General features: G+C 37.6%; 1 protein-coding gene across 1 annotated transcript in view; it reads left to right on the forward strand.

Annotated features, from left to right (window-relative positions):
• The window catches only part of nav3 (neuron navigator 3), a 170,504-nt gene that overhangs the window by 91,693 nt on the left and 61,758 nt on the right, over window positions 1-17,053 (forward strand). Inside the window, exons 9-10 of the mRNA XM_079817471.1 lie at window positions 2,036-2,148; window positions 12,879-12,987. Of these exons, the coding sequence (XP_079673597.1) occupies window positions 2,036-2,148; window positions 12,879-12,987 (222 nt within the window). The remainder of the gene's footprint in view (window positions 1-2,035; window positions 2,149-12,878; window positions 12,988-17,053) is intronic.

Raw genomic sequence — 17,053 nt, forward strand, 5'->3', positions numbered from 1 at the left:
CCAGATTCATACACTAGTGTTCAAAATATTCAGGTTTGTTATTTTTTAATGTTTTTGAAAGAAGTCACTTAACATGGCTGCATTTATTTGTTTAAAACGACTGTAAAACCGTGGGTCCACTTTATTGCATGCACACTCCCATCAACACTCTCAGCTTCAGTGATGTTGCATGAAAACTACATTTAAAAAGATGAAATGATGTGTCTGATGTCCATAAAATCTCTGTGTGTGTCCTTACCTGACCTTCTGTTGAAACTGTTCATTCAGCTCACCTACCTGACAGTTTAAGCCGTCTTCCTTTCTGCATCATTTCCTTATTTGCATTCGCAGGGAGTGTATGTATGTATGTATGTGTGTGTGTGTGTGTGTGTGTGTGTGTGTGTGTGTGTGTGTGTGTTTGTTGTCACAGGTAATTCGGCGTCTCAATGGCAAGAGTGTGGAACACGTGGTGAAACTAACAGTGTGACATGCCACTGAAATATTTGGCTGGTGAATTGGATGTGTATGACTGTGTGTGTGTGAGAGAGAGAGAGAGAGAGAGAGAGAGAGAGAGAGAGAGAGAGAGAGAGAGAGAGAAGGGAATGTTTATCTGGGTGAGTGCAGGTGTCCTGGGACGACTTTGTTGTAGATGTGGTTGTTATGCATATACATTTATAAAGTGTCTCCCAGTCTGTTTCAACCGTTACAGTTTGTGTTTGTCAGGTTTCAGTGTTTGTCAGGTTTTGCTATATTTTTGGGTACCAGGTGTCCCCACAATGACAGTCAAACCTATGAAAAATCCCACGAGAAGGACAGCTACGTAAAATCAATAATCTATGACTTATTCCATAGGTAGTTTTTTTTCTTCTTTCTTTTAGAGTTTGCATATAGTAGTACAGTTAATCTATAGTACTTAGCATTCATTTTAAAATTATGAAATAATAATAGTAGTAAAGAAGTAAATAATTATTTCAATAATATAATAATAATAATAATTGAATTGAATTTAATAATATGTAATAATATATTATTAAATTTAATATTGTTATTATTAGTGTCAGGGTATTATCACTACATACCTAAAACTAAAACCATTAAAACATTTTTTTAAAGTATCAAAATATATCAAGTATACAAAACCTATTCCACATATTCTTTAAGGGTTTGACTACAGTAGTACAGTTAGTTTATAGTACTTAGCATTCATTTTAAAAGTATACAATAATAATTATACAATAATATTATTACGCCGTAATAATACATTTTTTATACAATAAATTATTTCAATAATAATAATAATAGTGGCAGGGTATTATCGTTACATACCTAAAACTAGAACAATAATTCTTTTTTTTTAAACATTAACTGAAGTAAAATAAAATATTTTAAAAATATTTGATTTAATCAATTTTCAGCTTATTTATCATTTTCTTTTAGTTTAAAATTAGATTCAATTAAAATTAAACTAATAAAAATGACAAAAATGACATTTTGTGTTAAAAAATTACAAAATGTATATAATGAGCGAGTACATCATGAATCCATTTTCCAAGCTTTGTTCTTGTCTTATCGTGAATCACTGTGGTACATATATATGGCTTTTCGAGGCTTTTGCATCTGAACTCTTTGTTTATATTCTGACCATTTTACACCGGTTGGGTTGCCACCGCTGCGGAGTAGGCACAGTCCCAGCGTGACTCGTCATATACATAAACTGAGAGAAGTAGCGCCGGCTACAATGTTCTTCCACAAGACGCATGCAGGTTTGTTTATGAACCGCTAGATCACCAAACATAAAACATACAAACATATACATTACATATTGCAGCTTTAACTAAAATGAAAATGAAAACAGAACTATTAATATCAATCACGTGACCTTTCTCAATGCCTAGTTAACTAGGTCACATGTGAAAGGTCTTATCTCGTGGTTTTATCTTGCAATTGGTGGTTTCCCTTCATTGTTAAGATGATATGCGTGCAAACAAAAAAACAGTATCTTCACTGTGTAAAATACTAGTAATTCATATGTAATTTTTCCTTTTGCTTCACTCAGGACGTATTCAGAGAATGACTGCACTACCGTGGTCCCCCCTGATCCGTGTCTCAGTCCCACAAAAGACCTGGTCTACGGCAAGACCGCCAAACAGTGCCTGGAGGAGATCTCAGGTAGGATGAGTACCGCCACATGTGCACATACACACCTACACATAGTCAAATATAAGAGATCGAAACACACTCAACACACCCAACACATACACTCACACAGAAGCCGAAACCCAGGCACAGATTCTCTCTGCAAGCCTCTAGTTCCATGTTGCTATCACAGCAAGAAAAGGTCAGATATGACAGGTGGACAAAGGCCGCCCTTGTCTGGGAGGCCAAGCAGCAGAATGTGTTGTTTATTTGCGCTTCTGTGTATTTCTCTATGTGTGGGACTATGATGTGACAGCTGATAGCTGAAGATAGTTGCCTGGGGCTCAGGCTCTGCTCGTACACATATTTTAACAGCCAGTCTACGATTAACTGTGAGAAATAAATGCAAATTGTGCCCAAATGCTGCATTTACCTGCGCTGCAGTTTCTGGAAATGGAGGGTGCACAGTGACATGCGTTCCTAGTTGTTCATTTCCTGTGTGAATATTTATCAGCACAGCCACTGTTGTTTTAGCTGTATGCAAAACGCTTGAGTTTATTTCATTAATTCTGTACGAGATGAGATTTAATCGGTTTGCGATCTGGCCGCGTGCGTGCATCCCTGAGGTTCCCTGTTGTTACTTTAATGCATTTTGTTGGTAATTAACAATCTAAAAAAGCTGAAAACAAACTCGACTGGAAAATCTTTCCTCAAACCAGCCCACTCTTCTTTAATGAGATATAAATTAGTGCTCCAGTTTGCACAAAAACGCCTGGAATGTCAAATTAAAGTGAATAAACTGCAGACGCGAACACATAAGCACAAAGTGGTCAGTGTTTGCACGTCAATGAGAATGCAGTTCTGCTGTGGTCATTTTGAAGGTAAGGGACATTGTTGTTTGCAAATGGATCTTGTCGCAGCAATAACATGACTTTTACTGCATGTTTTGCACTGCATTGGGAGAGTTTTGGGACAGTTTATGGCTGATGAGACTTAGGGAAGCATAAAATTGTTATTGTACCCTGAGCTGTTGAAAACAAATGAAGGAAACAAATACAAATTCTAAATGGTACAGCTAGATTGTAACTCTAAAATGTATCCAGTAATTCAAGATTATTAGACTTTCTCAGACTTTCCAGATCCATGTCTCAAACTGTTCTCTGATTTACCAAAATACTAAGAGTCTTAATTTGTGTGTTTTTTTTTATTTAGGGTGATATATTTTAAACAGAAATTAGAAATTCATAAAATTTGAAAAAGATTTGGAAGTGGAACATATGAGAAACATTTTTTTCCTCTTGAATAGCATGTCTACAGGCTTTTTTTCTACATCTGGTCATGTTTGAAATGCTGTGGTTTGGCCAGTGATGCGTCAGGGAAACCCTCACATGGACTACTTATAGAAGTTCACCTCAGAACTCACTTCCTGTTAAAGTGCATTGTGGGTTCCACCCAGTTGTAAAATGTGTTTCACTCCTTGCAAGTAAAATAACAAAATCTATGCATGCACCTGTTTTGTTTTTGCACATTGAGATGGCTGTTTGTGGTCATGCAGTTAGTTTGTAAAGTTTATACCACTGTTTGATAAAAATAAAAATAAAAGACCTTTGTTACATTGTTGAATTGTCTGGAATCTGTATGATAACTGTCTATATCTGTAATGTGTATCTAGTTAATTCAGCATTTGTTAATATTTGTTAATAAGCATTTTGTTAATATAGCTTGTCAGAGTCCAAGAACGGATACAAAAAAAGAAGAAAATTTTTTTTTAAATAAAAAATTATTTTATAATATAATTTAATATAATTAATATAATATAATATAATATAATATAATATAATATAATATAATATAATATAATATAATATAATATAATATAATATAATATAATATAATATAATATAATATAATATAATATAATAATGATATTATACAATATAATAAATCATTATAATATAATTAAAATAATATAATATAATGACAATTGTCTATATGAAATATTTAATTTATAAAAAGTATTATATTATATTATGTTTTATTTATTATATTATATTATATTAATTATATTATATTATATTATATTATATTATATTATATTATATTATATTATATTATATTATATTATATTATATTAATTATATTATATTATATTATATTATATTATATTATATTATATTATATTAATTATATTATATTATATTATATTATAATATATTATATTATATTATATTATATTATATTATATTATATTATATTAATTATATTATATTATATTATATTATATTATATTATATTATATTATATTATATTATATTATATTATATTATATTATATTATATTATATTAATTATATTCTGTCTTTCATTATTATAAAATCATCATCATAAAATCTTATTTTAAATTGGGTGTCCCTGTATTGATTTAGAGTCTGATCTATGAAGGTTAAAAATCTGTTTTGGGATATATTATAGTCATAGTTCAGCTTTTTTTGGTATGATTTACCCTCCTTTTTCAGTTGAGCTGTAGGCTGCAGCATTTCTAAATGCATTACCTAAACACCCCTCACCAGTAGGAAGAGAGTCTGAGGAGAGATCAGTGTTGAAAGCCAGTTTTGTCTTACGCTATTCCCACAACACACACACACACACACACACACATACACACATACCTGTTTGGCTACGAAGGTGTGTGCTGACTCGGTAGCTAACAGCAACAGGAAACCAGCCATCATTGCTGAAAAGAGAAACACAGAGAGAGGAAAGGAGGAGATGGATAAAGAGAATGAAGCAGCTCACAGCATGTTAAGAGGAGCAGGCGGACTCTGAGCTCGCATATCGGAGCGCGCACACACCCTCAATCTCTGCTCCTGTCCCTTGGAGCAAGCCACATGCGCTCACTCCAGCCGGTAATTAATAGACAGAGTGTGTGAAGAGACCTCGGTTGCTGGGAGAGAAACAGGAAGAGAGGGAAATGCCGTGAAGGATATGTATCGCAATTTAACCGTAATCTGGTGCAGATCTGCTTCCCGTTAGCCTCCGTGCTGCATTGAAGGGAAGAAGTGCTAGGAGAGGAGGAAGACAGGAGGAGTGGGCTCTCAGCACGTGCACCTGGATGCTGGTTATTGGCTGCGGCGAGCGAGCGTGTGTGTGGGCAGGATGATATTTGAAGCTCCCTGGTGCAAGGGGCAGTTTTGCGACTGAGCTTGTGTGCCGGCTGCCACCTGAGGCTCGCAGATCATGCGAAGAGGAACAAACTTCAAGATAAGGTAGAAAAAGTGCACGGGATCCTAAAGAACGTGTGAAAATATGAAGCGGGGAGCCGACTTTTCTGTGTTCCAGGGCGGCAGCCCGCCTCGCAAGTCACCGCAGTCTCTCCCAGACAATCTAAACCTCCGCAAGCAACGTTCACTCGGCAACCTCATGCTGCTAAGTGATGGGGAGCAGAGGGTTTACGCCTTTGAGCTGGATGAACCGCCATGCCCACCTTCATCAGCTTCCGGGATGTCGTCTTCATCACCCTCGCCCCAACATGGCCGAGGCAGCTCTCGCAGACACCCTGAAAGCAGCACCCGAGCTCGGTCGCTCTCGCTGTCCCTCACCAAGATGCTCTCCCAGTCCGAACACTCCCTTATACCTGTGCCCTGGGGTTGTAAGTCCAGCCGGATGGCACCTGTGCATCAGCACCAGCGGCAGGAGTTGGTGGATAAAGCGGGCAGCAGTAGAAGATCAGATGAGGACACCCGGGCAGGTCCAGCGGACACTGGAGGAGACTGGGAGCTTGAGAGTGCCAGAGAGGAGCAGGCACAGCTGGATAAAGAGGTTATACTCACTATGCTGGGAGACCTGGAGCAGGTTTTAAATCCGCAGACACGCCGTAAGTGCCATGCCGCATAGCTACACAGAGTCACTCAAACTCATCAGCAACATACTGTAACAGACTGTGTGCCTTGCTTGTGCGTTGCTGTGGTAATGGTCATATTTATCCCTGAACTCTGGGTCGAGTGTGTGTGTAACTGCATTAGAAACGGTTCTTGGGGATGTCAGAGTGAATTATGGTACTCTGATTGTGCTATAGGAGAACATTTAGAAGCCAGATACACCTGCCGGCTATGGAAGCATTGCCAGGCTGTCTGCAGCTCTGATCAATAGCTCTGTGTACCCTCCCGTCGGTGTGATCCATGCTTTTATTCCTCACCCATCTAATATTATCTGTCAACCACAGGGCTGTTTGTTTGCAAGCCCACCACCTCATCTTATTGAAGTAATTCAGTTCCCTGTAGTTCAGTCTGATAGCTGCATTCCTTCACACAGCATTTGAGTTACTGAGGAAATGTTTTAAAGGGGCTATGTCTTACTCGTTTTAGTGGTCACTATTACTACTGCTAATACTTAAAGGGATTGTTCACATGAAATTACAAATTCTGTCTTGCCATTTCATTTACTTGCCCTCATGTCATTCCATGGCATTTATTTTTTTCTGTGAAACACAAAACAGAAAGATACTTTGAGAAAAATTCAGTGCTTGTTTGGCCATACATTGAAAGTCAGTAGGGTCCAATGTTGTTTGGACCCCACCATTCCTCAAAATATCTTCAAAAGAGTAAAATGCATACAAGTTTGGAATACATGAGGGTGAGTAAATCATGAATTTTCAGTTTTTGGTGAACTATCCAATCTAAGTTAAGGTTTTGTTCAAATCTCTAAGCCAGGGGTTCCCAAATGGTGGTTCACGAACCCCTAAGGGGAATTGCAGAGTTGGTGACAAGCAATTAATTGAATTAAAATTAAAAATGAAATAAATAGGCTAAATAATATTAAAATCAAAAAAATCGAAATACATTTTATTTCTTTAATCTGCATGTCATATAATCTAAATAATAAATGTTTTTAAATTATTGCCATTCAATTATTGTAATATATACTTCAAATCTCAGGGGGTACTTCAAGTAAATTATCTAGTCAAAGGAGACCTTTTTTTGGACAAAAGCCTGCTCTAAGCCTAAACATTAAACTCCAGCATGTAACTCAGTATGCTCAGTTTTCTACAGACAATAGTACCTCAAATCATACTTTTTTGTTAATTTTTTTTTAGGAGGAAAGGTGCACTATTACTTTTATAATCAATCTGACTAATGTATTTAGCCTTGTGGACGAGGATATGCATCCCATAAAATCCCATAAATTTACCAAACCTTTGAAGTAGGAACCCAAGCAAATAACCAATAAGCTAACACCCAGAGCGCTTTAGCTACAACATAGCAACAGCAACACCTTAATACTCTCACATTAGCAACTGCATAGCAACACCCTGACAATAAACTAATACATCGCAGCATCATGGTTGTAAACTTTGAACAGCACAGATAATGTAAAACTTTTTTTTCCCCACTAAAGTCAACCATTAATATTAGTTTCTTGAACAAAAATTAGTCGATATTTACTTTAACATGACCATTTTCTACCCTCTTTCTGACCCTTAGAAATAAAGGGGTCTTGACATGGATTATTTTATCATTGTTAATATGTTCCTTGAGGTTCATTTATAAAGTTAATACTTTTTTGCACAAAAAAACATATATATGCAGAAAAACTATTATTTTCTACCTTAATTCTGACCCTGTCTGAAATTACCCATTTTTAAGGGGCAGCTCCTCAGTAAACATGCCGCTGTTATGATTGGCTAACATCATTACATCATTGCATAGGAAACGGTCTCAACACCCACTTGAAGTGTTTTTCACATGAGTAAGTGTTTTGAAAACATTATCATTTACAGACAAAAGCATTATGAAATCATGTACTTACAGTATGTGATGCAGCTGCTGACAGATCCAATACAATTGGCTGCTTCATCTTTCAAGTTTCTTTGCAAACTCTTCATTACACTGTTCCTCGCTAACAAAACAAAATGCTCTGAACAAACCTATAATCCTTCAACGCGACCCGGGATGAGATGTTTAAATTGGACGTCAAATCGTCAAATCGAATGTTCTTTCACTCTACCATTTGTCCTGTCAACAGACTCAAGTCTGTATACTGTATCCAGTGTAGACAGCGTCAGTGATTATAATGGGTTCTATTTGCTTTTGACGTGACACAGCGCTCACCTCCAGTGTAGGTAAATGAGAGCCGCCGAGCAACTAAAAAACAGTGGGCGGGGCCTATGGTGCAATAATGTGGAACTATTCGTCGATGTCTTGCTTTGAAGGAAGTTATATGCAAATGTCCCCTTTAAGTTTTTTTCTACTGTACCTTTAACACTACAGTACATTTAACTGGCTCTTTGCTATTAGGGCACACAAAACTGCTGTGTCACACATTTGCATCCCCATTTGCCTTGAAATGAATGCCACGGTACAACACAGCTCTGAATTATGCAAAACACAAGCAGCACAATGCAATCGACACAGATTCCAGTTTGAAGCTGTTGACTCTGAGGTTAGCTTTCACACTGGCACAATGAGGTTGAATCAAAGCAAACTCTCAGCTACCATCTGATCAGACAGAGCCAGCGGTGTGTCCTCACACCCTCCCTTGCTGCTGACAGGCTCAAGTGGTGCTTACAGAAGTGTGTCTTGCTCACCCGGAGGGCAACAAGTGCAGTTATACCACCCAGAGCCCTTGATAATCAAATATCCGAGTCAGAAGCTCTTGTATTGTTTGATTATATCCAAGATTCACATGCATTGAGAATAGCCATGCACCTGCTAAATGTGTGTGGGTTTTAAATTTCTCTTTGCTTTATATGTGAGGTAGTGCAGGAGAGAGAAATTACTTTATTTGCCTCACACAGTTTGGCTGAACGGTCCATTACAAGCATATAAAACAAGCCTTCTGGGTAACAGAGCACCTGAGATATTCACAGTGACTCTATCGGCCCTATCATACACCCGGCACAATGCGATGCCAGGCTCAACTCAAGTGTTTTTTGCTAGTTTCAGCCCGACTCAGTTATCATTTTCACGTCCAGCGCTACGTTTTTAAAATAGCAATTGCACTCGTGCCCATCTGTTTGCACGTGGGTGTGCTGATCTGAAAATGAGGTGTGTTCAGGCGCATTGTTGGCTCGTTGCTATTTTGAGGCAACTGAAACCATTGACCAACAAAAACCTGGTGTAAAGTCAATAGCGCACTTTTTTTGTGTTATCTAAAGGGCGCGTTAATAATATGTGCCTATAGGCGGGTGCACGACACACGTACACTCTGCTTATTACACACACAGGGACACAAAGCAGCACACAAACATTTTTAAATATTAAAAGGATTCCTCTCTGGAGAAGTGTTCAGTCTTTCCGCTTCCAATTTCCGCCATAGTGAATTCCGCCATGGTGCAAGTGCAACTGTCTTTTAAAGGGAATGGGAGATGCAACTCTTATTGGTTTTGTGCACGTTACGCCCAAAACACCCATGACTAATTAAGAGACTAGGTACAAGCCTTTTTGGACCATGCGCCTGTCAACCGCCGATCGTTTTTTCCATCGTTAAACTTGCAAAAGTGGATTCGTGCACCTGTGCCATGCGCTTCAGACCATTCGCTCAGATCATTAAAATAGGGTCCTGTTTGTGTTTGTGCTCCAGGGCCATGCCTCGGGATCAGGATGGTCAACTAGTATAATTAGTGAGGTATAGTTTTCTTTTCTGCTTAGTTGTTTTAGTGTTAATATTTTATGTGGTGTGCTTTAAAGGGATGAACTTTGAGATGCACCCTTTTTAAAGAGGATTTTAGCATGGTACTGTTGCTGAAAGTGTCAACACGGTAATCGGTATTTAAAAAAGTCATTCCCTTTACATCATCATTTTGTTACAAATCAAACTGTCGGCTGCAAGGAATATAGTTTTGAACAAAATTACAGATATTTTTGGAATGTTGGTCTATGTACACATTAAAACAGACGTCTTGCAGTGTTTTGCACCTTGAAGTTTTTAAGAGGTCATATTAAAAACAGCTTAACTTTTTAAAATGCATCTGTCCGTTTTGTTAAACTGTGTTTGAATATAATAATGCAACCAATGCAAACATGTGCTCCAATGTTCAAGACCAGCTTGTCAGCTTTTTCAGATATGAAAAGATCCACTTTGGTCTCTACAACCCAGAATGTTACCTCCACTGGAATCTCGTCAGTTCTTTCCCGTGGCAGAATATGCATCTTTTCATATCGCTCTAAGTTTGCACTCGGGCTCTGTATTGGTGGCCATTCATGACACCCTCATGCATGGTTGTGTTTCTCATCATGTCTTCAATCCTCTCAGACAGATCTTCCACTCAGACGACTTGAGTCAGGCTCACTTACATGATGGCTTCTGTTTGTCAGATGGTTTGCCTTCCAAAAAACATTGATTTGACAATGTCTGTGTATAAGAGTCCAGCTCTCTACGCAGCAGCACAGACATGCTAAAACAAAATATGAGGTGACGTTTAATAACACAGAAGAAAAATAAGGTTTGACCTGGAGGTGTTTGACAAGTGAGAAGTGCTGTTGAAAATAGTTCTGGGTGTTAATCTTAATGCGACTTGTTCCATCATGGTTCACATGGGAAATCATTGTTTATATTTCTTGTTTTTTCCCCTTTTGCTTTATACTTTTACAGCCATTATGAAAGTAAATACAGTACAATCAGTTTCGATTTAAATATTATTTTAATTGCCCACATAATGTGATTTCGCTGCAACTTCATCACAAAATCAACACACTTGAGATCAGTGCACCATATTCTGTATGATAGGAGATTGTATATATTAATTAGTGATAGAAGTTTTTTTTCCATTAATATTAATAAGTGTTTCACATCATAGCTCAGTATTTTAGTCGGGGGGGGGGGGGGGGGTGTGGGAGCCATGCAGACCTGCTGTTAGACCCCCTATTGCCATCATCAGCTTGTATGAGTGTCTCTTTGAGTGTCTTTGTTCAGTGAAGTTAATGCAGTGGAAAAAAAGCACTTAACTGAGCCTCTGCAGACCCAGATCCAAAGTCTGTGTTCTAGTGGTGTTGTGGCCATGAACAAATGAAAAATATTTCAATATTATTCAATATTTCAAATGAATAATACGTTTCTTTCTTATAAGGGCATGATTGCCTTTGATGTCTTTTCCTGGCTTCATAAGGATGTTTTTGCAATTTAAAGGGGTCCTTGATTATTATATCCCTTTTTTAAATTTAGTTAGTGTGTAATGTTTGTTGTTCAGAATGTTACTTTTACAGAAAACACTTTTTAAGGACTACAACAAACGGCTGGTAGGGACTACAACAAGCTTCTTCCCGGGTTGGTGACATCACAAACCCTAAAATGTACATAAACCGCGCCCCCGGGAACACGTAACAAAGGGGGTGAGGCCATGTTGAGAAGATGAAGAGTTGTTGTAGTAGAGCACATTTGGGAGTTTGCTCAAGCTGTCGCATCCGTATTTTCACATTTATTGCAATACAGTACATAACACAAATGCAATAGCTTGTCATAAAAGCAAGTTGACAACAACTAAGTTATAATCGTAATTAAACTAAGCTATACCTGGTATATCTTCATGCAGCGCATATTCTCTGGCTCTGAAGATATCTTACAACAGTTCCCACATGAGCGATTATCATGACTGAACATGCTAATCAATGATTTGAAGATGGTTAACTCCATATCAGCTACATAATTCATCAACTAATAAAATTAATCAACTAACCATTCAGAAACATTCTGTTGCATTCTACATTGTCACTTCTTCTCGAGTCTCTCCATCATTGTCCTACTCCAGTTTGAATATAATATGCTGAACAGTTTCTGAAATTTTCAGTCTGCGTGAGGTAATCGGAGTTGCTAACACAAGCTCTTGAAGCTCTGCCCTCTTCTTGAAAGGGAGCCGGGAGCAGCAGCTCATTTGGATTTAAAGGGCATTTTACATGCAATAAAAATGATCTGTGGGGTATTTCGAGCTAAAACTTCACATACACACTTTGAGAACATCAGAAACTTATTTTTCGTCTTGTAAAAAAGTGGCATAATAGGACCTCTATAACAATGAATTATTATAAACAAAACAAAAAAATCTGTAGCATGATAAACATGTCCAGCAGTTGAGATGGTAGTAAATAGAGACAAAAGATAGATATGCTTTGTTGTCATTTGTGGGGAAAACATGTTAATGGAGTGTTTCTGGAGTGTTTTAAATGAATCAGTTGAGTGAATAATTCAATGGCACATTCACAACGCACGAAAAGACACTCATTGGTCAATAACAATAATGCAATGTGCAGAAAAGGTTCAGTGAATGAATCAGTGAATGGCTCTTTGTTCAGGGAACAGATTCAAATGATCTGAATCACAGAGATAATTCAGAATTCACACCTCTATTGAGTTAATACCGTGTTTTCTTCACTTCTGTCCAGAAAACGAGGATGAAAATATGTGCAGTAAAATGACTCAGTCCATTTTTTTCCCAAAAATGTTGACAGATTTCTGCTTTATTGGCAAATCATGCTCCAGCCAAACTTTGAGCCTGGCTTAGGGGTTAAGAAGTGGTGTCATAGCGCATGGATTACTCCGTGCTCCGCGGAAAAGTGATGACCGTGAAATCTGTCCCTTTATCCCATCAGCTGCACAGCAGGCTGTAACTTCAGCGTCTAAGTTGACATGCAAGAGCAGACAGCCTCCTCTCACTAACCGCTGGCCGCAGCATGTTTGACTGGTTCATATGCCGAGTCTGTTTTGCCTTCCAGACTATTTACTAGCAAGTGTCTGTAACAGGGTAACCAATGTTTTCTTTTCTCTGTCCACCAGGGGAGGATCCAGAGACTAGACGGATGCGTACAGTGAAGAACATCGCCGATCTGAGACAGAATCTTGAAGAAACCATGTCCAGTTTACGTGGGACGCAGATTAGTCACAGGTGAGTGTTAGTTCAGCGGAATGCCAAGAGAAAGACATCAGCAAATGGTCATTTCCAATGTAGTTAATGCTGGGTTTGTGGCTAGTTTAGCTGATGGACCATCAAAATATAGGTGGTAAGCTGGTGGACCAGCATGGTCTTATTTAGGAAGCTTTTTGATGCAAAATGCGTAAAACATAATGCAAAGAAAGTCCATTAGTTCTAAAAAGTGACAGCTGCACTTTTGAAAAATTGGGTCTCTTTTGCCAATTTAATTTATTTAAAGGCGAAGCTCAGTTTGGCACTCACAAACAATGAAAACCCTCACTGTGCCAACATCTTTGCTAACAAAGACGCTCACCAATCTCATTGTGAAATGAAAAATGCTTTCTATTTTTGTCAAGTTAATAATTTATTAAAACCATATTGCCTGTAAGACCCAAATTCCCAACCACACAATTTCGGAAGAGAATACTTAAGCGCAACCAGATTTGTCCGGCTCTGGGATGGCCTATTTCTGCACCTCTCTCTTTATCTCACTCACAATGTGAATGTAATTTCACAGGAAAGTGGTTCAGAGGCAGCGCTCTGACATGACAGATGGTGTTGGCCCTTTCTCTCTATTTCCCTCATGGGGAGCATCTTCTTTGGAAATCAATGCTTGGCCTTTTTGTTTTTTTGTTTTTCAGAGCACATTGCTTCTCAAAGGAGCCAAAAAGGTGTTAGACACTTCCTCACAGTCCCTCACCATAAAGCTAACTAGTAAAGAGCCCATGAATCAAAAAACTGCAACCTTTCTTTGTTGTATGGAGTTCATAATGCTCAGATATATATGTTGTTGACACACTGCTGTCAGGCTGTATACTCAATGAATGAAGATGAGGAAAAGCTATTTATCACTGGGACAAACTAAACAGAGTAATTCAGTGCAATACATTTTTTTAAACATACAACAGACTTGTATAGATGGAAAGATAGCGATCCAGCTAATTGTAGGGAAGAGCTCAATTTTCTCTATTGTGACATTGTTCGGTTGTCAGGAATTTGACCTGAGACATTGATCTACTATGTGGATTCCATCATACATCTCGCAGGAGCTTTTGAAATTGACTTCCATTCATCTCCAAACATACAGTACCATATGATTGGTATAAAGTCTGGAAGAATATGTTCTTTTAGAATCCCCTGCACATACATGCTCGGAACGCCACAAAGCTCTATTGATCTGAACCTATATTCGTGTTTGGAAGGTTCTCAGAACTTAAATATTGTATTGATTGATGTTCAAAAGAAATTCCTCAGTATATGAGTTTGAGATTTTTAAGGTCAATACAGCATCTTAAAGAAAATGAAAATCCCTCCAGACTTGAAGTCAAGAATCTCATGGGGATTTATTAGTAACTCGTATAAAAATTTTTACAATATACTAAATCAAAATAAATATATGTAAACTTTGGTCAAAATAGTATAGCTTTTATTTTCATTATCCCAGATTTGCATTGTAGTCTCTGGCTTTTGGACATCACTGTATACATAATGCAGTGCAATAATAACAAATAAGATGTACACAGTGTTTGCCTAAAATTCACTAAAATATGTGCATTATGAATTGACATATTTCAGATCAGTTCCTGTTAATTAGCAAGCATGCATGATTATACTTCCTGATGCAAGAGGAAGTTGAAATAAGCCCTAGTTCTTTTCTCACCGGTTGCTTTTTCAATTGTGTTCCCATTTCATCAGGCCATTTGATTTCTGGCCGCTCTTTCAAGGCATAGCAGAGGAGGATGGCAGACTCAGAATAATGCTGCAGTCTTACCCTTTCACAGTAGCGATAGCATGTTGCTAAGAGACGGGGGTTTTCGAGAAGACGAGACATCAGGAATATATATAGAGGAGCTGTCAGCTGTCATGAAGAGTGACATTATAGAGGGAGATAAATGCTGGTGACTTGGCCAGAGGGTTATTCGGGAGATCAATAGATTAGACAGAGCAACCTGCCGAAATGTGCTGCATCCAGTGACGTTTACTAACTTGAGATTCATGATTTATGTTCTTGGCAAGCCATAAACCTCAGCTCATACACTTTCTGTTGACTTTGACTTGTAGACGAAAAGGGAAGTCATTGTTTCTTAGCTGGTCTGGTTCAACACTATTGGGAGTAGTAAGTGTACCGTACTGCAAGATGCTCACATTACATAGTTCAGTAGACACTTTTAGAAAATGCTGGGTGACTGCAGAACCTGATTTCCCTGCAATCAGATTTAAGTTTACAGTTTATGTCTAGTTTAGGCTTACAACCAGGGTTAGGTGCTTCTACATCAGTGTTATTAACCTATCATTTCCTGTTTATTTTAGGGAAAACTTATGGTTAGATTTAGTGGTAGGGATATGGTTAGAAATACATTTTCGCACAGGAACGTGCCACCTCCTGATTTTGCAGAGTTAGGCGTGTTACTGGGTACAAACCTATTTTGTTGATCCCAGAACAAAATTCCTGTCTGAAAATTTAATTCTAACCATATCCTTACCTCTAAACCTACAGAATGCGTGATGAACTAACAATGAACAATATTTTACAGCTATTATTATTTCATTTTAAAATATTTTGAATTTTATAAATCGGTGTTCTTTTAGAATTATTTATATACTATTATAGTAGTTATGAATATTTTGAATTAGCTTGTATTTTTATATTTTCCATTTTAATTTTAATTTAAGTTTTAATAATTTTATTAGATTTTGTGGTTTTTAAATATTTCTATTTAGCTTTAATTTATTTGTATTTTTAGTCATTTTAATACTTCAGCTTACACTTATTTATTAAGTAATTTTTTATCTTATATTTACATTTTATTTTATTTCAGCTTTATTCCAATTACCCAACATTATTTTTAATAGTTTTAGTTCTAGTTAATGAAAACAATGCTGGAATAAGTGACCATTAATTGATACGTTACAAGCACATGCATTTATTGTACAACAAACAATAGTATATTTAAGATTACTAGATTAAAGGGGTCATGAACTGGCTTTTTGAATTTTTTTATACTGTTGTCTGAGGTCAACTTATGACGTTTGCGTGGTTTTTACGTTAAAAAAAAATCATAATGAATAAGTTATAGGCTATTTTCTACCCTGGTTTTGAGCCTCTCTCATGGAACGCTCGGTTTTTATGGGCGTGCCGCACTGAAGACTTGGAAGTAAACGCCCACTGCTATGATTGGATAAGATTTGCATATTATAATGAGCTTCAGATCCCCTGTCAGTAACGTCTCGTCCTTCGGATGAGACGTTAAACCGAGGTCCTGACTCTCTGTGGTCATTAAAAATCCCAGGATGTCCTTCGATAAAGAGTAGGGGTGTAACCCCGGCATCCTGGCCAAATTTGCCCATTAGCCCTCTCCATCATGGAGTCCTAATCATCCCCATATACTGATTGGCTTCATCACTCTGTCTCCTCTCCACCAATCAGCTGGTGTGTGGTGGGCATTCTGGCGCAATTTGGCTGCCGTCGCATCATCCAGGTGGATGCTGCACATTGGTGGTGGTTGAGGAGATTCCCCCTTCTATATGTAAAGCGCTTTGAGTGCCTAAAAAAGCGCTATATAAATGTAACAAATTATTTATTATTATACATATGGGAATTGTTTTGAAAGCGTGTGGGAAAACGGCAACCGGAATGATTCGTCCCACAGGGCTCGCAAAATGTCTTTATCAAACAAACACAATTATTTATCTCTCATCCACCCGCGATTGATTGGAATGTTATTTTTTATTACTTGGCCCACCCGATCGGTGGATATAACCGCGAACCGTGCATCACTAACACGCACACACAAGACTCACTGCAGAGTCAGACAATAATCAATAGATAATCAAACGATCTGTAACAATGCAATACTATCACATATTTAAAAAAAAAACTTTTTTACTCACATAAGTGTGTTGCTTCATTCATTCATGTAATCTCCTCCTGTCTGCAAATCCAGTCTCTTGTTTACAAACGAATCTGTGGTGAAATGAAGGAACAAACACACGTCTTCCCCACATGAGCTGGATATTCATTAAAAATAAATTTCATCCA

The sequence above is a fragment of the Gobio gobio genome, assembly GCF_949357685.1.
Source record: "Gobio gobio genome assembly, chromosome: 5".
Taxonomy (NCBI): Eukaryota; Metazoa; Chordata; class Actinopteri; order Cypriniformes; family Gobionidae; genus Gobio; species Gobio gobio.